Source organism: Nyctibius grandis, chromosome 13 (genome assembly GCF_013368605.1).
Source record: "Nyctibius grandis isolate bNycGra1 chromosome 13, bNycGra1.pri, whole genome shotgun sequence".
NCBI lineage: Eukaryota > Metazoa > Chordata > Aves > Nyctibiiformes > Nyctibiidae > Nyctibius > Nyctibius grandis.
Window position 1 is genome coordinate 13,497,608 of NC_090670.1, and position 21,154 is coordinate 13,518,761.

General features: G+C 39.5%; 1 protein-coding gene across 2 annotated transcripts in view; it reads left to right on the forward strand.

Moving 5' to 3' along the window:
- The window catches only part of AFF2 (ALF transcription elongation factor 2), a 340,529-nt gene that overhangs the window by 196,136 nt on the left and 123,239 nt on the right, over positions 1–21,154 (forward strand). For both annotated transcript variants that reach the window (XM_068411834.1, XM_068411835.1), the window contains 3 exons: positions 11,342–11,428; positions 14,148–14,184; positions 14,436–14,487. In XM_068411834.1, the coding sequence (XP_068267935.1) occupies positions 11,342–11,428; positions 14,148–14,184; positions 14,436–14,487 (176 nt within the window). The remainder of the gene's footprint in view (positions 1–11,341; positions 11,429–14,147; positions 14,185–14,435; positions 14,488–21,154) is intronic.

Here is a 21,154-nt window from a genome sequence, read left to right on the forward strand (position 1 = left end):
AGACCAAATTTCACCTCTGGAGCCAAGCTGGAAAATGGTGGGTACTCATCTCTTGTGAGGAATGCTTTGAGATCTTCTGATGGAATTTATTGCACAAGCACTGAGTGTTAAAGGCCCCCTTGGGCTTTGTAGTCCATTAATTTATTTGCCATGAGTATATCCTACTAAATAATATGTTGTTTGTGTACCCCAAGGTACAGTAACCTTTAAAAATATTCTTCTGAACCTCAGAAAAAAACCCTTGGTGTTTGGGTTGTAGGAGAACATTCCCAGTTGTGATTTTTTTTTTTAAATCAAGCCAATTAATCCCTTCCCACTTATTCCAGTATTTTATCATTTCTAACCTCTTGAGTCCCTAATCTTTTCAATAAGAGGTCTGAGCTGCCAGTTTATCTGAAAAAGGAGTGTTGTACCAATCACATGAAAACTGGTGCTCAGATTTTTTTGAAGAGCAGCCACTTGTCGTTCCTGAGTACAGACAAAAGCAAAGAATACTGCTTCAACAGTGAGGCGTTCACTGGAGGCTTCTTTCTGTGAAAATAGCTATCACTCCTTTTTTCCTTGGCAATTGAGTCGTTGCTTTTAAAAGAAGTTGTCATGATCTCCTCATTACCATTTTTCTTAATATGATAAGTGTAAACTACAAGAAAGCTATCATGTTTGAAAGGATACAGGCACCCTAAGGAATGTAATACGAACTGCTTGTGCTCTTTGAAAAGGCTTAGACTGGGAATTTGACTAAATGTATCGTTCTGTCTCCTTTGCAGCAGCATTGTCATTTTATAGTGTCTTTCACTTACAACACAAGTTACCCTTCAAAAAGAATGCCGTGTTACTGCACCTAGCCTTTGTATCTCTCCAGCAAAGTGAGATCAACAACTCCTTTTGGTAATTGCTTGAACTTGATAATACATTGCACTTTGTACTAAAAAAAGTATTCTTTGGCAGGTTTATTCCAGTTTGTCTTTGTATGATAACTGGTAATTGTCAGTTTGACACCAGCTGGAGTTGCAAATAGCACTAACTGCTAGGAGCTAACTAGCAACCATGGGTCTACTGGGTGGTCTTTTCTTGGGCTTGCTCCAAGTTTGTTCCAGATTGCTCATATGACCCCTGATAAACTATTACTAATGAACAGTTTGCTATTCCTTTTTGGCCATCTAGAAGCAACAAAGACAATATGTGTCATCGTCTAGTAATGCAGCTATATCATTTTTAAATGCTGGAGCACAGAACTTACTGCATTTTAGCACTGTGGCTTTTGTGTCCTATTGACTGGTTTTCCTGTGGGAAAAAAAGTAGTGTAGCATTTGGAGACAGGAAGGTTCTGGACTTTGCCCTTTTTCAGCCCTGTCTTTAGGAATTAGTTTGTTTCAATGTTGTTTGTTGTCAGAAGGTTTTAAAAAAAACAGGCATGGGAGGAGGATGTATTAATCTGGTGTATAGCCTGAACATGCTGATTTCAGAGGTTAGGTCTGCTCTGTGTGGGACCAAGAATCCTCAGCTGTCATATGTCTTAGTGGCAGTTCTGAGTATTTAATGTTTCCAGCCTCAGACTTATTAGCTTTGTAAGAAAGAATGAGCTGGGAAATGAGGAATCAAGTGCATGCATGTGACAGTGGGAATCTGTCTACCAGAAATACTCTGAAGCCTCCATACCTTAAGGGAGATCAAAAACTTGGCTTTGGTTTTCTTTACTCTTTAAGCTGGCTTGTTTGGGTAAGGCTGACATGCCAAAAAAGTATATGTTGTATCAAAACATCTTCTATAACATACATCCATTTTTTCTACACCTGTTAGCTCAGCAGGAGTGGATCAAAGGGGAGCGTTGGCATGATTTACAGGACACACAGATGCAGGAACAGACCTGCTTCAAGGCACAAGTGAGGAAAAGGAAACCCAGACTGAAATGTTTGTTCTTTTCCAAAGGCTAAAATTACTATAATAAATGGCAGGTTGCATGATAGTGTTTCAGGTGGCTTCTTAGGTCTTTCTGTAAGAGAAGAGAATTAAAGGGTTGAGTGTGAGAGGCAGCAAGGACTCTCTCTCTCTGTTACAGGCCAGAACCCATAGTATATTTTTTGGCAAACATGCTGAGCTTTTAACCTTACCAAAAAAACACGGTGCCGAATTAGAGGATCCAATGATCAGGCTTCAGTTTGAAGTTTTCTGTCCATCCAGGGCTCGCTGAATGCTGATCAAGCTGGCTTTTATCCACCCAGGATTTTCCAGCCAGTATTCGCTGTTTGCAATTTTCAGCCAATATTCAGAAGTTCCACAACTGCCCTAGGCATTGCATAAGACAAAAAATGAGACAGTCTTTGCCCTCAAAGCATTCATAGTCTCTGATGCAGGCACTGGGAAGATAAACGTGCTCTGTAGAGGTGAGTGCATTCTTCATGCACTAAGGAAGAAGCATGTTTTCAACTGGGACACATGGTAGGGAGAGCATCACATAGATGAAGAAGAGGAAAAGGTGAAAAAGGACAGCTTCTGTAACGGAAGGTTTGAGCTTTTCCTAGGTGTTCACTGTGTCTTTGCTTCAGCCTCAGACCACTGTTTTAATGGCATTACAGTTGAGGTGTTGATGAGACCATGTAAGAGGGAAACACGCAACATTAAAAAGAATTGCTACCCTGGCGCACCCACTCAGGAAACCCCATGCTGCAATACTGCTTGTGTGGTAAACAGAATAAAAGAGATCTGGCAGAGTCTTGGTTTTGAAGGCAAAACCCCAGCTTTTGTAAAAGATTTCAATGTGTATTGTACAGCAGTGTGGGGCAGCTTCATTTCTTTGTATTTGATGAGTAACCACTTGGAGTCCAATTTTAATGAAAGCGAATCATGGCTTATGCAAAAGAATTCAGCTTTAAATTCAAATAAGTTGCCTAACCTGGTTTCTTAATTTCCCCCTATATGCTATTTCAGATAATTGATGCTCCTGTTTTAAGACTAAAGCTGGTATCTTCTGGCACAAGTTGATGCTTTCAAATTCCTGATGATTTTTAGACTCAGTTTCATCATATTGTCAGGATGTGGATTATAAGCTGGTTACATGGATCTAAAACTTAGTGCACAATGTAAAACTTAAACAGTTTCTGTGCTAAGCCTGCAGAACAAGAAGTTTTGTAGTTTAGTAATTTAATTTTGCCTGATATCGAATTTGGAGATTTTATTTTTTCATGATGTTGGCATAAGTGGCTCCAGAAATTAAATGCATTTTGTAATAAATTACATGGATAAGGTCTTGTCATAATTCACTGTTGTATTTTGTATGAAAAAAACATGAATTGATTACATCTGGCAACGTAAAGGAGATGGTGTAATGTATTGTATAAATGTGCACAGTGGAGTGCCTCAGGGTAGGTGCAGTCTTGTTTTGTAACTGTAAATTATAGTTCTGCTTTCCTCTTGGTGTGAACCCTAAGTTTCAGAGAAGAAAACAGGCTATTCAAGACATGCTTTTTTGCTTGTGAAGCTCAGGATGGATGGAACAAATTACCAGATTCCCTTAAACAAGCGCCAGCAGTGAATAGTTTCAAAACACAGTTGCTCATTTACTTGGAGAAATCTTGCCAATGTTTTTTAAATTGCAGGGATGGAATTATACGTTGGTATTAGTAACTTTTGAAAGCATTAGCTTTTTATTACTTATTGTGCCTTTGTTTATATTATACGGTTGTACTGCCAGGATGTTGTGTTGTATTTAACAGTTCAATGCATACTTCCTATCTCTTGGGGCCCTCATGAAAATTAGATGTGCCATCCCTGGAGATGGTTACCAACAAGTATCATTTTGAATAAATAAAATCAATAGGTTATGGCTATGCATCTCAGTGGGGATGAGAAGCTGCCAAGAACAGGAGGTGTTGCATTGGTCATACTGTCCACAGCAAGACTCTGGTACTGTGTATTGGGCAACAAAGTCATTAGTTTAGTTACCAAGAGTGACAGATGAAGGATGCCCAGCTTTCTGGAAGTAGGTTTAGTATACGTGACTGCAAGTACCTGAATATTTATGGGCATATCGTTAACTTTTAGGACTCTAAAACTGCTGTTAGCTGGTGTTAACTGAATATCCAGTTCTGGATGCAGTATTAAACAGATAGGATCTCAGCACAGCTGAGAATTAGTAAGTGTGGAGGATCGGGATTTTACCTTCCTGATTGCTCTGGTGTTCTTGAAGTGCTCTGTGAAAGACACAGCACTGACCGCTGTCTGCCAGCAACCCAGATGAGCGGGACCTTGAGTCTGACCCATTCTGGCAGTTTCGTGTTCCTGACCCATCAGTAGGTCTGTCCAGAAGAACAGTTAAATGGAAATATGAATACCTCACATGGCCCAGAGTCTCACATGTGCTTGACAAAACAGCAGAGCTTTGATCATCCTCTCCTTGCATGCAGCCGTTATGGCCTGTCCTTGACAAACCCCACATATTCTGCAAGTAGAGAAGATGCCTCTACTTGGATGAGAAGTGGAGTTACCTTAGTGTCATTATTCCTGGTCAGTACATGCCTGTCTTTGGACTCTCTGAAGGCTCATGGCTTGTCACAAAGACAATACGGGCTCCTGTTCATCTCCTGGACTTTCACTAGAAAGCTTAGGGAATGGTCTAAGACAAAGACAGCATGGGTCAGAGAGGCAATCATACATCTACCTTTGACTTCATGATTTCTCAGGCCTCCCTTTTCCACAGAACTCTTAATTCTGTCTTATCATATAAAACTTGTCAAGAGAGCTCTCCTGTGTGCTTCCTGTAAGGTCCTGTTTCATTTTTTACACCGTGTGATTCTATGTCACTGATTATGTTCTGTGAACCCCCCGTGTCCTTCCTGAACTTTACTCATACAGATAACCAAAGCCTGACAAGAACAGAGACAGCTGCTAGAGACCTCTTGTTTTGTTGCAGTCCACCACAATGATGTTTCTATAGTCAGAGCCTTAGGGGGTTGTGCTGCATGTTCCTGAAAATGCCAAGAACACATGAGAGGGTGCTTGAGGTCACAAAACCTGCTTGGGATTGAATTGAAGGACTGTCCCAGGCAGTGTGAGCCACATTCAGGACAGTTTTTGACTATCTTATCTTCCTGAGGTAGACCCTGAAGAAAATTATCCTGATCCACCTTGGAGAGAAGTATCCAACTTGTTTCACAGAGGAGCCTTGGGAATGAACTATTACATGCATAGCATGGACTTCTTGGGGCCCAGAACCCAGCAAGGAGCTAAAGCATCTGACAATGTAGATGCACTATTATGTAGGCTGTGGTTACTCTGAGGATTGTGTCAGACTTGTTAAATTGGAAATCTAGTGGTGGGTTCATGTGGTGTAGCTTCGTTACTCTCCCCCTAAAACAGCCTCTTAAGCTGAGATACCTTCTCACTGCAACGAAGCGTTGTTTTTCTTCACATACACAAGATTGGTTAGAGCAATAAGTACATCAATCATGATTTGCTATTTTTTTATTGTGTTCTAAATGCTCTAAGCAAAGAATGTGAGTGTTATGAATTATAAAAGCTACAGTATGAGGAAAATACATTGAAAAGTGTGAGGTATATGGGAGTCAGAGAGTACTGAGAAGCTCAACAGAAAATGTCCATATTGCCATCACATTCTTTGTGGATTTCCAAATGTTAACAAAGCAGGAAAGGAAAACATACGTTGTAAAGTTTATAGTCAGCCCCTATTGGCTTCTAAAGCAATTTCTGTATTCATTTTCACTGTATATCATTCTTGTCTGTCCTTCCCCTTCTTGTTAATACAGAAAGGAATATTAATTTACCATGGGAGGATATGGAATGCATCCCATTCCCCACCTGGGCAAAAGGAACTTATTTGTTGTCATTGATAAAACCCACAAGGTGAACGCTGTGTTTTTAGATTATGGTCAGGGAAACTGTTGCTTTTTGTAGAATAAACTCTAACTTTTCAATAATAAACTCATGCATGTATGCACAGTATTTCCAAATGGCTTTCTAGTAGTTTTTGGTACAGTAGCAAGATAAATTCTAGTATGACAAAGGCATCATTGCAGATGCCACCACATTGTTCCTCCAAAAATATGTACTAGGCCCTAGCCACGGGTAATAAATTTGCTAAAACATTTGCAAGAGTAAAAAGTTTCCTGCCTTAACATTTATACCAGAAAAACTGACTTTCCCTTGGAAGCCATCAGGCCATCACTGAAGTCATCTTTTTTTTTTTTTTTTTTTTTTTTCAGGAAAAAAGACGGGGTATCCCTTTGATGCTGAGATTTTTTTTAAGTGCTGAACATGATAATCAAATGCATATCCATGAATTTATCTATCGTGTCCCTGTCAATACTGACAATCTATCAAAATCCCTTCCTCAGGAAGCCTTTGGCCCAGTATAAAGCAGGCCAGATTACTGGTCGAGATATTTCCAACTGCTCATGCAAATTTTCCATTCCTTCATAAGGAATATGAACGAAAAACGACCCATAGGTTTATAGTCTTTGTGTTCCTTTAGGCTTTGGTGTCATTTGCTTGTACATGTATAAATATATATCTATACATTCATTCTTTCCTTAGCCTTTTCCCCAAAGGTGAAATGAGTTGAGATGGTTTTTAATTCTGTATGCATCACACACATAAAATGTAGATGTCCCTCATGCATTACTGGCTTCCTAGCAGAGAGAGTTTGATCGCATTTGGATAAATGCAGAAACGAGAAAGATACTGCGAAACAAGACACGCTTTTTATTAAGGTTGTGTTGATAAATAGTTAATAAAACATTAATAAATCATTACTAGAGGCTTTAATAAATGGTAAATCACTTGGTTATCTTTATTCTGTCAAGGCAGTAGGTTGCTTAGCACCAGCTGTAACATCAAGTTTGTATTAACCCTAGAACATCTATTCATCATATATTAATTTTTCTGAATGCAACTTTAACATACTGTGTAACCAAAAATTGGAGAAAGTTTAAAGCAACAGATTTAGCTGAGGGTTAAAAGGACTGAGAAGGGCAGTTGACAGAATACCACAGAAAACGTCCCTTTAAGGTGAGTGGCCTCAGATTGCATTTATTGCTAGCAATGTGTGCAGGGCTGCTCCTCCTCCTGCTCCTTTGGCCGCCCTCTAATGATGTGGGCAAAGTGTCAGTCCTGAAACTGCCTTTGTTGGACTCTAATGCCACAGAAGAAAAACACCAGGATTGTTGCTTTCTTATTCTGCCTTTTTGAGGATCTGCTGTCCCCAAAAGGGGCAGTAAGGGTAGCCTTTGGCCAACAGAGATCTATCAAACTACAGAACAAGAAAATGGGCTGGGAAGGGTCTTAGAAATCTCATCATCTACTACACATCCCTGTCCCACTGCAGGTATCAGTTCTGCCTAAGCCATTCCTGACTGATGTGTGCTCGTCTGTTCTTAAGTGTCTTTCTCCAAAGATGGAGTCTGGGTAGCTCTCTGAGCGATCTGTTCCAGTGCTGCATGGTCCTTACCATTAGAGAGCTTTTTCTTGTGTCGTAACTGGAATCTTTCTGGCTTCAGTTTAAGTTCATATCCGCCATAAAACTGGAGAACAGATTATTCTCTCCTTTAGCAACAGCTCTTTCTGTAACTGAAGATTGTTCTCATGTCTCCCTTCAATTCTCCCAAGGGAAGCAGCATGAGCCCAGTTTCTTGGGAGACTTCAAATTAGATCAGACTAAGCAGTCTAGAGCACGCTGTAAGAAGGGAAGCTGCCTCGGTAGGGACGCAGAGTGCACAGTCTAGCTGCTCTTTTCCATAATGACCTCTTAAAGCCTGGCTCAGTGCTTTTATCTGTATTTAAAAACATTGCACACTTTCTTTTGAACAAGAAGGAAATGATGGAAAAATGAAATACAGAGAAAGGAAATAAATCTTGAAGGCAGCTATTAATTTTAGGGCCTGGTTTTGTAAAGCTATTTACCATCTGCCCCATATCCCGTGTACTCAATTCTCTTGCTCTGACCTTTTCCTTAGAAACTTGCATGTTTAAATCCTTCCCCAGTCCTCTCCTTCCATTTAAATTGTGATTTGGCCTTGCACCTCTGCAGCCCTTAAAAAGTTTTCTTGAAGTATTTGTAGTTTTGGCAATTCGCTAGATCGCATCTGCATGTGTCCTTCTTAGTTACTTACCTGAGGGCTTTTATAGCTGAAAAAAGCAGACTTAGCTGAAGAGACGAGCATGCCTAGCTCTAATAAATAAAGCACATGGAGTCAATTAAAACAATGTTTAAATAATTTTTGGAAAGTAGGATGCTTGATGTTACTGCATCAGAGGACCACAGTGACTTCTAAGCCAACAAACTGTGCAGGTTTACTTTCTCATTTAATCTCCAGGTCTATAAAAAAATGCATGCTTCCACAGCAGTCATCTACCCGCTCCAACAGTTAACATGATTTTGGAATTATTTTAAGTCCAAACCATGTGAAAGTAAATCCTAACTCAATTTTGTGGGATTACTTTGTTTCCATTAAATTCCTCTTTAAAGCATGTCATATGCTCAGTTTTATTATTGTTACTTCCAGGAATTTCTAAATACTTCCAAATTTGGATTGATTAAAGTTTTTTTTACTTTTCCTGGGAAAAAAAAAAAAAAAAAGGAATGCAATTCCCTGCCTACTTTCCCAGGTATTTACAAACCAAGATTTTTATATATACATCCTAATGGATGCATAAACAACAAGTACACTGTCTGTGTGGTTCTTTATAGTCGTAACATATTAGAAGGCAGATATATCAGATTTCACAAGTTAAACAAAATACAGCTTAGCGAATCCTTAAAGATGAGGGACCTCCAAAAGAAACTGGGCATAGCAAAGAATGGTGAAGTGTGGATGATGAAACAAATGGCGTCCTTTCTTCTGATTCTCCGAAGTGATGTGCATGTACTTAAGGAACAGAGTAGCAGAGAGTTAAGCAGATGGTCACATCTCTGCAGGATGTGGGGTTGGGGTTTTGACCCTTCACTGAAAACAGTGCAGCATCGTTTTTGCCATGTCATTCTGTAGCTCAGCAGTGCTCTGCGTGAGCGTAACATGCAGCTGTGTGGTGGTCAGTGTGGGGCTGCTGACCGTACGTTTTGAAGTGACGTTTTTCAGATGAGTAAACTCAAAACTTTCTCTACAATCATTCAAGGTTCTTTGGTCAACAGTGCTGTGGCACCTATCCGTAGGTAGGTGTAGGTATACGTTTCTTTAAGTAGCTATATACTTCCTCACCACTTCCACACAGTGTTTGTTTATACGCTGAGCTTTAAAATACTTGTGTTGTTTTGCATGTGTGATCCTATCTGGAATTTTCTATCCAATAATTTTTATTATGGTGGTAATTGAAGTGAAATGCTTCAATGTAGCTAGCTTGTACCTTTGTAATAGACTTTGATGCTTACAAGGTCACTTTGTAAACACATAGATTGGATAGTCCTAACCTCACTGAAGTTGACTTTTGCCTCGGCCCTCAGTGGAGTCAGGATTTCTTACCTTGTAACTGAATTTCCTCAAATAATAGCAGACTCATTTTTCCTTTCCCCTGTTTTATGTTGAGGTGTCCCCTAACACGGAGATGACTAGATTTGCTTACACTTAAGCCCGCCAAGTTGGTACGCAGTGGACACTAGATGCATTTTGACAGTGAATATTCTGAAATATTTGCTTCACCTTCCCGTGAATCTTAGGCTCTCTGTCCAGCCTTTTATGTGTGGGCAGGAAGAGGCTGAGGTCAAGCCTATAATTGCAGTTCTAGAATATGCTTCATTTCTGCCTTTAATCAGGCTACCTGTCCCTCTTTTAATTATGTGATATAGTCTCTATTTCATCGTTTTGCTATGAAGAGATTTGCCACAAAGCAACCTCTATGGCACAGGATTTGGCAGAGGCATGCAGGCTGATCACAAAGGTGGAGTCATCTCACAGTAGATGAGGGCAGGGCTGTGGATGTAGTCTATCTAGACTTCAGTAAGTCATTCGACACTGTCTCCCACAGCATCCTCCTAGACAAACTGGCTGCCCGGGGCTTGGATGGGTGGACTCTTAAATGGGTTAAAAACTGGCTGGATGGCCGAGCCCAGAGAGTGGTGGTGAATGGGGCAAAGTCCAACTGGCGGCCGGTCACTAGCGGTGTTCCCCAGGGCTCAGTTCTGGGGCCGGTGCTGTTCAATATCTTTATAGATGATCTAGACGTAGGGATTGAGTGCACCCTCAGCAAATTGCAGATGACACCAAGCTGGGTGGGAGTGTCAATCTGCTGGAGGGTAGGAAGGCCCTACAGAGGGTTCTGGACAGGTTAGGTAGATGGGCCGAGACCAACGGCATGAGGTTCAGCAAGAACAAGTGCCGGGTCTTACACTTCGGCCACAACAACCCCATGCAGCTCTACAGGCTGGGGGAAGAGTGGTTAGAAAGCGGCCCGGCGGAAAGAGACCTGGGGGTGCTGATCGACAGCCAGCTAAACATGAGCCAGCAGTGTGCCCAGGTGGCCAAGAAGGCCAATGGCATCCTGGCCTCTATTAGGAATAGTGTAGCCAACCGGTCTAGGGAAGTGATCGTCCCTCTCTACTTGGCACTGGTGAGGCCGCACCTTGAGTACTGTGTTCAGTTCTGGGCCCCGCACTTCAAGAAAGATGTTGAGGTGTTGGAGCGAGTCCAGAGGAGGGCGACCAAGCTGGTGAAGGGTCTGGAGGGTCTGACCTATGAGGAACGGCTGAGGGAGCTGGGGTTGTTTAGCCTGGAGAAGAGGAGACTCAGAGGTGACCTTATGGCAGTCTACAACTACCTGAAGGGAGGTTGTAGTGAAGTGGGAGTCGGCCTCTTCTCCCGGGCAACTAGCGATAGGACAAGAGGACACAGCCTCAAGCTTCGCCAAGGGAGGTTCAGGTTGGACATTAGGAAGAATTTCTTTTCAGAAAGGGTTATTAGACATTGGAATGGGCTGCCCAGGGAGGTGGTGGAGTCACCGTCTCTGGAGGTGTTTAAGAAAAGACTGGACATGGCACTTAGTGCCATGGTCTAGTTGACAGGGTGGTGTCAGGGCAACGGTTGGACTCGATGAGCCCAGACGTCTCTTCCAACCTGGTTGATTCTGTGATTGATTCTGTGAGTCAACTATCACCTAATGAAGACAGAGATGGCCAAAATTTTTAAGAGTAAAACCTATCCTCACCCCTGTTCCCAGGGAGTGCTGCCTGTTGGGTAGTTAAGGTGTTCATCTACCACATAAGGATGGGTGGTGATGCTTCCTTAAGCAATTGCATCTGCAGGCTCAGTGGAGAATACATGATCATTTTTTTCCTCTCTTTCTTCGTTATGTGCATGAATTTGTTTCAAAAACATGTTTGGTTTTTTTTCTTCCTTAGGAGATGACCCATTCCTGGCCTCCTCCTCTTACTGCTATTCACACTCCTGGCAAAGCTGAGCAGACCAAGTTTTCTATCCCAAGCAAGGTACGAGTAGGCTATTACCAGTGACCTGATTAACATTCTGTTCTGTTGAATGTTCTTCACTGGAGAGTTAATTTTTGTAATTGGTTCCATTTTCAAAAATTTCTAAGACTGTTTTTAGTTGGAAATTCCCAATCAGACTGTTGTTACTAGTAGGACTGCTTATTTAAAGCTGCAGAAGTTACAGCAGAGGCAAATTGAACTCTATCTCTGTTGTTATGAGTCTTTCTGTACCAAGTCCAGTATATTTTATTTGTTTGTTTTTCTTCCATTATTATTTGTGCAATGCAACAACGAAATGGTCATTTGTTCCTACTTAGCGATTGATTGCATGATGAGGTTTAGGCTGTGTGGTCAAATTATGGTGACTTAAAATGCTTCTGCATGTGAACAGTGCAATGGCATCTGTCTGTGTGCACACTCCAAGGGCACACGGAGTTCCACATTACGATCCTCAGTACTGGCCTTGTTAAAACCACGCACTCAGCACTTGCCACATCAAAAGCATGTACCTGGAGAGTATCTGCGGTTCACCTAACACACAGTGAATCGTTAAGTTTTTTGAACATGCCTTTAGCCCAAATTCCATTGTTGCCTTCTAACTATGATTTTGGTAGCACTTTTAGAGATCGAGCTTGTACCCAGGGCAATTATTGCCAGAGGTATCTTTTGCTGGGACCTGAACAACTGTGAGCTGATGATGTTTGGGGAAGGGGAGAACTTCCCCAGGGTGGGAAATCTACACCAGTCTGACATGGAGCTACATAAAAATTTCTTTCTAAAGGCAGGACCTTGGAAAATAGCTTATAAAACTGGTACTGCTTGACATTATGGTTGAAGCAATCATATCCTGTTTTAGAAGTTGCGATGTGATTTTCCTCTTACTGATTTTATCTGTTTGGCAGATATTCCTCTGTCTGAAATGCAGCCACCGTACTGAATTGGGAATCATATGAAATTAGCAGTATCTGTGGCTCCTTAAAAAAAAACAAGCCAGGGCCCAGAATGCCTTATTTTAATGGAATGTGGTTGTTACTGCTCTAGCACTGCCGTTGTCACTGCAGTTGACTGCTACAGCATTACACATCAGAAGTCATAATCGTACAAGAGTATAATCCTCATTGCAAATTGGGTTAAAGTTAGGTGAAAGTGGAGTCAGACTTGTGTAAATACAGTGAGAGTAGTTTTTTTCCCACTGGAAGCTGTGTTTTTTAAATTTATGCTCTCCCTTAATTTAGTGCTTTGTTTTTGATGGACCTACAGAAACTGGTCTAAGTCCTGCAGACTGCCACTACCTCCATTGCCAGCAGTATAAGCATAGGTTCAGAGAAGCTAAAATTTTGTTTTGCTTTTCTGTTTCTATTAAGTTTGCTTTGAACTTTTTAAGATCCATATCAAAGTTAATTGCTGGGCATGTTAAATGTTGATCCTAAAATTCTTGACCTTATCACTTAAATACAAAATATAAATTAGATTTTTTTTTTTTGAGCTAGAATTTCAGGAAATAGGCAAGCACATAGATGTTCCCAAGTTTGCTAGTTTTACTTTAAAAAATACAACAGAAATGTCTCTTCAGAACATCACATTAAATCAATTATAGCTAGCCAAATTACAGATCCTGGACGTAATGTGGCTAGATTGTGCAGCCATATAAACCCAAGATGGGCACTATTAGAAGTTCTCAATTTAACTATTAAAAAATAAGTATCCTCATCTGAAACGTATATAAAAAAATGTGATAAAAAAGGCGGAACTTATCAGAACAATTTATCCCTTTGACATTCAAATTTAAAGTGCCATGTTTACTCTTAGGGCATGATTTACTTCACAAGAGACTGACTGACAGCACAGTATAATATTAGGAACTAATAATGCCCTAAGAGGAAGCGCAGTGAGGGCTTTAATGACTTTAACATCCTACAGAACTAACACTTCCAGCAAAGCAGTGCCTGGCTGTAAGATGAGCTTGTAAATAACACCTTAATTTCAAATGATCAAACTCTGCTTGGAAGGAAAGGTGATTACAATCACTGTGGACTGTAAAGCCTAGAGAAATACTAAGCAAGAAAACACTGTGGCATTAAGGAAGCAGCTTAGTTATTGTGAGCCAACAAGAATCCCGGCATTAGCATGCTCAGTGTTACAAGGATTCTTTGCTGGTTTAAAGTTGTTGTACTTCTGTTGATGTCATTGGATTTGGACCAGTTTCCGCCAGGTGAAGATCTGCTTCCTGCGTCTTTATCAAATCCTGTGTGTCACAGTCCAAATAGAAACGGTGACTATCAATAAAAGGTTACTGTATTTCCAAGCAGTGAGATCAAAAAAGAAAAGCGGTGATGCTGAATTAAATGTATAGTTGCATTCATGCTGAGATCTAAATTGTACATCATAGATGGCTCATACACACACCCATGGCGAAGCCTGGAAAAGGCTAGGACCACTGCATGTATAAACCTGTGCAGTGTCTCCGTAAAGGGGGTATGCAGATTTCAGCAGTCGAGGACAAGCTGAAGGTCCCTCAGTGGTGCTCTATCTCCACAGTTCATGGTTTTTTTGAACTAATGTCACTGGTGCTGCCTTAACAATCCCATGATCCTTTCCCTGTACCATCTCCTTCCCTGTTTGTGTACTGCCAGTGCCCTTAATCTAGCAAGCTAAGATATATCTTACCTTCTTCATCTTATTTAACTAATGCTGACATTTTGTGTGTTCTTCTTTGTAGGATTCCCAACATCTGACCTCAGGATACAATGTACAAAGTAGGTCTTTATCATCCTAGTCCTAACAGTCAGGGTTGGATATTTTTTTTTCCTGCTTAACATCATTAAAATAAAGGCTAAAAAATTAATTTCTGTGGTGATAAAAGCAGATCAGTTCCATTTTTTATTACATGTTATGCATTGTGGCATGTTGTGAAACCAAGTATAATTAGATGGGCTGACAGCTTTGGGTGCATTTTAATACTACAGTAATCTTTTGACATTTGAAAATGTGTTTCCTTTGTTTGCAGAGTGGAGTGATCCAGCAGGGAAAGTTGCAACTAAGTCAGTGCCACAAAAGTCGTAAGTATTATTACTTCCAGCTTTAAATCTCATTTTAAATTTATGATAAAGAATGAGCTTATTTCTCCAAAGATGACTAAAATCTAGCTCTGCTCATAATCTTGTTCAGGTGTTCTCAGTAGTCCTTAAAAATTATCCATAAACCAGTTTTATGTTTTCAGTGCTTATTACTGTTTCTTCTTTTTAAGCATTAGCTAACAGAGGTATGTGTGAAAGATGAGTTTATTAAGCAGAAATAATGCTGATTTTAGTTGTACAGCTTGCCAAAATTAAATCACTTTTATGCTTCTCTCATCAGATACTAAGCCTCTTACAACAGAAAATGCAACCCAATGAACAGATGATGCAAGAATTTTAACATTCATACAGTGAGGGAGAGTAAAACACATCATATGGAATGATTCTAGTAGCTGGTGTTGAAAAGCTGTCTTGAGTTTTATACACTTTGAAACAGCTGAAAATCACAGATGATCTATAAATATGACAGCTGAAAATTGTGAAAGAGCTAATTCTCCATTGTACTAAACCATTTTACTTTGGTGCTTCTCTGGTGTAAGGCTGCAATAACGTAGCAGTGAGTTGAGACTGAATTGTTTTTTTACTTTTACCCCAGGATCTCAAAGTAATTTACAAACAAGAATTAAATAATGATTTTGAAAAGAAGGTTGTTGGTTTTATATTTATGAAAATGTGTGGGTCTGATATCAGTTCAGAGCTGCTGTATTTTTTAGTGTTCAAGTGTTCAAAACTACTGAATGCAGAACTGCACTAGCTTAACTAACGTTTGTGTAAATACAATATGTTCATTTAAAATTACTTCAAATTTATTCTAGTGGTTCCCCTTAATCTACTAAAGACACAATTTTAAGAAAATCCCTATAGGAGAAGAAAAATCAATGCGGAGACACCTACATAGGTTTTTAAAATGAATTTAAATATATTGATTCTTAGTGCAAGTTTGTGTACAGGAGGGGACTTGTTGGAGTTCAGTGATTTGTCTGTGACCATGTAAGAGATGCAGGACTAGACTAGATGTGGATGCTGAATCCATTGATATACTCACCAAGCTCTGAAAGTCCAGTTCTTTACTCATAAACTCAAGTCATGGAAGTACTCATTCAAATAAAATTTGTTGAGTAAAGCTTTACAAAATTATGGTTAAATGACTAATTCAATTTTAAAATGAAATGGTTTGTTCTTCAGATTGAAAGAGAATTGGATAGGAGTGCTTATGATAAATATATTAATTTGCATGAATAGCATTTATTTATGAAACAGTAACAAATTAGGTTTTGCTCTTTGCTATTTGATTTCCAGTAATGGCTTGGGTTTTTTTTTAAAGAATCTAGCCAACTATACCCACTGTTCTTGGTAACAGAATGGGTGCACTCATGTTTCGGAACATCTAAATGATCCAAACCTAACATCAAGCATATTCTGTAGTAAAAAAAAAAAAAAAAAGTAAAAAAATATTATTACATCTTAAAATGATTTTTCTCCTAAAGCAAGTGTATTTGGATTCCACTGTGAAAAATATTTTAGTGAGTATACCATAAAATACAATATTTCAATAGTTTGTAACCAACAGTAATAGACTTGTCAATCATGGTTTATAGTTATAAGCTGCATTTCAAAAGAACAGTGCTTCAGAGCTCAGTGGTATATAGTGCATTTAATAGGACCAAAGCTCTCTATAGGAAGCCTGATATAAAACCCGAAGATACTGAGTACATTTTATGAACCAGTTGCTCTCTGTTCTGCTGCTTGATCTAAAGTTCCAGTACTATCAATCAGATTTCTGCTGCAATGAACTGCCTTCTTATGGTAGGTGATAGATTTTACACATGAGAGATCAGAGCTGCAATAAAGCTACTTTTATTTTTAGCTTCCAAATGAAGATCAGCTAACCCATTACTATCACTTTTTCTCTTTTACTGCAGAAAAATTGTTAAGGCAGCTTCTAAGAATTTCCATAGGGCTTTGGGAGGTTAGAAGGCAGTCCACTGTGAGACTTGGTATTACGAGGCCAATTTGTTTCTTTAGATCTGCGTGTGCAGTTACCACCACTTTCCGTGGGAATTGCAGTACTTGAGGGCATAATGAAATTAAAGCAGAGAGTGGGGCAGAAAGGATGTAATGGTACCAAGTAGAGCTGGATAGTGCGATCCAAATAAACCCTGAAAGACTGACAGATCCTGCAGTCATTGTGTATTTTAATATTGTAGTGTTTGTCAGATTGCAGTTGTAGTAAGAAGGATTTAATCTTTCTAATATAGTTCAGTTTCAGGGATATTGGAGTGTATGAGTGAAATTACAGTCCAATTTATCCCCAGTAACATTTGTCGCTACACTGTCAATCCCACAACATGATCTTACTGACTTCAAAGTTGTATCCCTTACCAATTCCTCCTATATTTTGTTATGGGATCTGTCATCCATATTTCAGCTCGATCAAATCTGACTGAATTTGCGTTTGTTCATCTGTATGCTTTGTTAGAGGCCTTTTAACCTGGACATGTTTCTAGATATTCCACAACTTTTTTAAGTTTACATGCAATTCAAGTGAAACAAGTTATATTTTGCATTCACATTGGTCCTAGTGACAGTCTTATAGATTCCATTGGCTTTGCTAGAAATCCATAGGAATTGGTAGTAATGTGCTTGCATTCACCATATCGCTGAGTTATACCATGACTAGTTGAGTGATGTGTGCGGAACAAAGATACTTTACCTTCATGATGGTGTATTCTGCCTCAGCAGCCAAGCTGCCTGTATGTCATTACAGAATTCAGGTGTAGAAACATTGGCATCATGGAAGATCAGACCAAAAGGATGTATGATCTTTGCAAGATAACCTTTCAGGTGCATGCTTCTAGGGGGAAGAATGGAGACAACATACTGCAAGGTAGATTAATTGACCAAAGTCTTGCTTTTGTAGGGGGATGCAAGATGCATGACTTCTTGTCTAAGTAAAGCTTTCTGAAATACAAATTTATTATTATTGTTTTGATGTACTTTATTGCATCCACATGGTGGAGAAGCCCAATCCCCAAGGCTTTGCAGCAGGTGAAATAGAAGGTAGAGTAACTGGGATTACGTCTAAATTCTGCACCTATGTTGTACATGAGGACGTGTACATGTAACTGACCTCAGATCCTAATTTCTACTCAAAAATCTTGAAAGCGAAATTTTGAACACTGTTGTGCACATGTGTGTGTATACCGTGGTGAATTTTTATAGCTGAAATCAGGATATGTAAAACTGTGGCACTTGGCTTGCCTTTTTTTTTAATTTCAGATTCACTGTAGATCTCCACTGGCTATCGTGCAGTCTGTTTTCAGCCAGTCTACTCTGATTAGTTTATTATGACACATAGTAAGCAGGAACAGATAAGGTGCAACCAATTGCACTGAGAAGGATTTTCTGTCAACGTCCATGAATTTGAGGGTACGAACTCATCTCGCGACTTAGGTTTCTCTTATATAATTACCATTGCGAGCATGTCATCGTCAAACATCCAGTCCTTTTGTTCTGTTTTGTTTGTTAGCATTTGGCCTCTGTCCAGTTGGCAACTACCCAGAACCGTTTTAATCAAGCACATCCTGTGTTTTGAAATCATACTGCAGAGTAGTCTTGGGTAGTTTCCATAAAAGCCTAGCTAAAAAGAAGAATGTAATCATAATGGTATTCTTCCCCTGTCATAAAATTACTTCCTATACTTCCTATACTTACTGTATTAATACAGTATTAAAAGGCCTTTCTACCGGAAATCATTAAAAACTTAGAGCAGCAAATTTTTATGGATCAGACAAAACCAACTTATTTTATCTTTATAGAGTTTTTGTTATCTGTCATACTTCATGATACACAACCTGTGTGGGGGCTAGAAAACAGCTATATACAGTGGGCTCAAAAACAAAAGAAGCAGCTGAAACTCTTTATGTGATATTTCAGCAAGTATTTTTCAAAGGGAGTTCACCAGTTGGACCGCAATTTCACTTCACGGTTCTAAAAAAATTTCAATAAATACCAGTACTTTTCTAATCCCAAGGATTATCATAATACTTGATGGAAGCCTGTTTGAAAATGGAAATGTGCTTCTTGACATCTAACTACTTTTCATAAGTATCTAATGGGTTTTTGGAAGTTCTCCACTGTGTCAGGGACAGCCACCTGGGAGCATGGAAAACAAAATTTGGCAGCATGTTCAAGCTATGAATTAAAGGTAGTTCATGGTTTGAAATGAATCAGCATGAGGTCCTTATGAAGAGTAATCAGACATCAAGAGGATTTTACACCAAGGATTGTATATTGGATAATGCGACAACAAGTAATGTTGTTATTCAGAACATTCAAATCAAGAAGCACTGATGAATCCTTAACCTTGAAAGGAATCAGTTTTAAAAACCTGGGATTCATTCAGTGTCGATGCATCATTTCCAGTTCAATCACATGAACCAAAAATGTAAAATTCATCTCCAATTGGAATAGGAAGAAAGTTTCTATTTACGTATCCAACTCTATATCTGAGCTCCAGTTACAATCCAGCCCATGTGTAATACACTGAAGAAGCTGCAATTTTAGTATTGTTAATTACAATTTTTAATCGATAATATTAAAGCATAAGAGCGTCAGTTGATCCCACAGTATTCACAGCCTGCTTTCTTGTACAGCATACGTTCAGTTTCACTTAGCGAGTGTGGCAAGCTTTAACCATTAGACTAAGTAGTGCCTGTTTGTTAGAAGTAGGAAGTTCCAAAGATATTCCCTCTGGGTAAAGTGGGAAAGTCATGAATACAAGGGACTTGCGCTGCCATGTACAAATTATGATAAGTGAAACAACAGTGGCATGTAATTGGAACTCCATTAATCTGGAGAGAGCTCCAGTGCAACATATTAAAGGGACAAATAGCAAATGAAAATAGAAGGGTCTGTTTCAATAAGGTGTCATTCATCTTTCATATTTACTGTTTCATTTTGTTAGTTAGAAGTTTGCTTTGCATCCTTTTGCCTCATAAGTTCCTGGGTTTGGAGCAATGATAGTTGAGATTGTATCATTTCATTCCTCACGGCCGCAGGCTTTTCCTTTTGAGCAAAGTACTTAGGAATTGGGAATAAACCATACAAGCATTTCCTGTGGACAGTTGCCTATAGGAGCAAACTTGCAAAATATTTCAGCTGCTGCGAAATACATTAAAATCCAGTGTCATAATAAGCCTGTATCCTTGAATATAAGCCCATTATTCAAAAATAATTTCTAAATTAGACTTTTAATTTGTTTTCATTATTCATCTGGCTCGCATACTATTTAACCTCCCTGTCAAAATAAAGTTATTTCCTAATACGTTCTTTTCCGTGATCTCTTTCTCCTGACATGTTTATAAATCAGTTTAGAAAACTGTGGGAACAGAACTAAATTAATTCTTTTTTATTTTGCTGATCAATGTTGAATAATTTTTCTTGACTATCAGAGACTTTCGTAATTACTGCCTTTAAGAATGCCTGAAACAAGCTAACCAACTGCATTCTTTCAGCGTTGCTGATTGCAACTCAAGTGAGCACTGAACCATTTGAATTTCCTCTGATACTGTATAACCCCGCATTAAAAATTCAACATTTATTTGCCCTAACTAAGGAGCAGCAGTTGAAATACTTTGGTCTCAAGCAGGATGCACTACTGCATCCCTGCCAAATGCATGCAACCACCGAACTGCGACCATTGCAGTGTCAGTATTAATAGAGACAGGTAAACAACACTCATTCACATGTTTGGATTTGGGATGTATTTCCCTGTCTGCTGCGTATCAGTTCCCGTTTTGGAAACTGGTTAGACTGCAAATCTGACACAAGTTTCCCCGTATTTAAAGAGCTTTTCCAGAGGCAGCAGCATATGTTGTGCCTTCATGGCTTAAGGCCAGTCTCAAACCGACCTCCCAATTTACATTTCTGTGGGATGGAATCACTTCCAAACTTCAGTGCAACTTCAAACTTTCATTTTGAAAAACAAATGTATTCAGTAAATCTAAAAATGTAAATCAGGATAGAGTAGAGGAAGCCACCATGCTCAGTACCTCTCCCACCCATTTGTTTTGTGAGCTGCACGCTTGCTGATAAAATGTGTATAAACTAACTTCTTGCTTGGCTTTCTGGCCACCATAATTTGGACCTCACCCTGCTCCCTTTTGTCTTAACTCTGACCTGTCAGTAAATTTCGGGTTCAGAGCCAAGCCATTTCTCTCTCTGGCTTTTCCTTCCTGATGCTCTTTGCTCTAGTCCCTTTCCTTCTTACTGTCATATCTTACTGGCTTTGTAGACTTCAGTAGACTGAGAGAAACTGAGAAAATTGTCGCCCAGCTTCATCTGCACTGCGCTGCAAAATAGTCATAATCGGAAATGGGTGATAAACTTGAAAGAAGCCTGGATCTTGCCAGGAAGCTTGGCATTCATAATACCAGAGTGGGCTTGAAACTCCCAATTTGTGTCCTAAATATCCTAGGTAAGACTAACAGCCACTTTTCCTACTATCACAACTTAATCCTTTGCATCTTTCCTCTGAATCCCTCTGACAACCCCAATAATCCACCACATTTTTCTCAGCTTTACGCTCTCCATCCAGAGGAACTTATATTGCTACCATTATCCTTTGGGCTGAGGGCTCAGCAGGGCT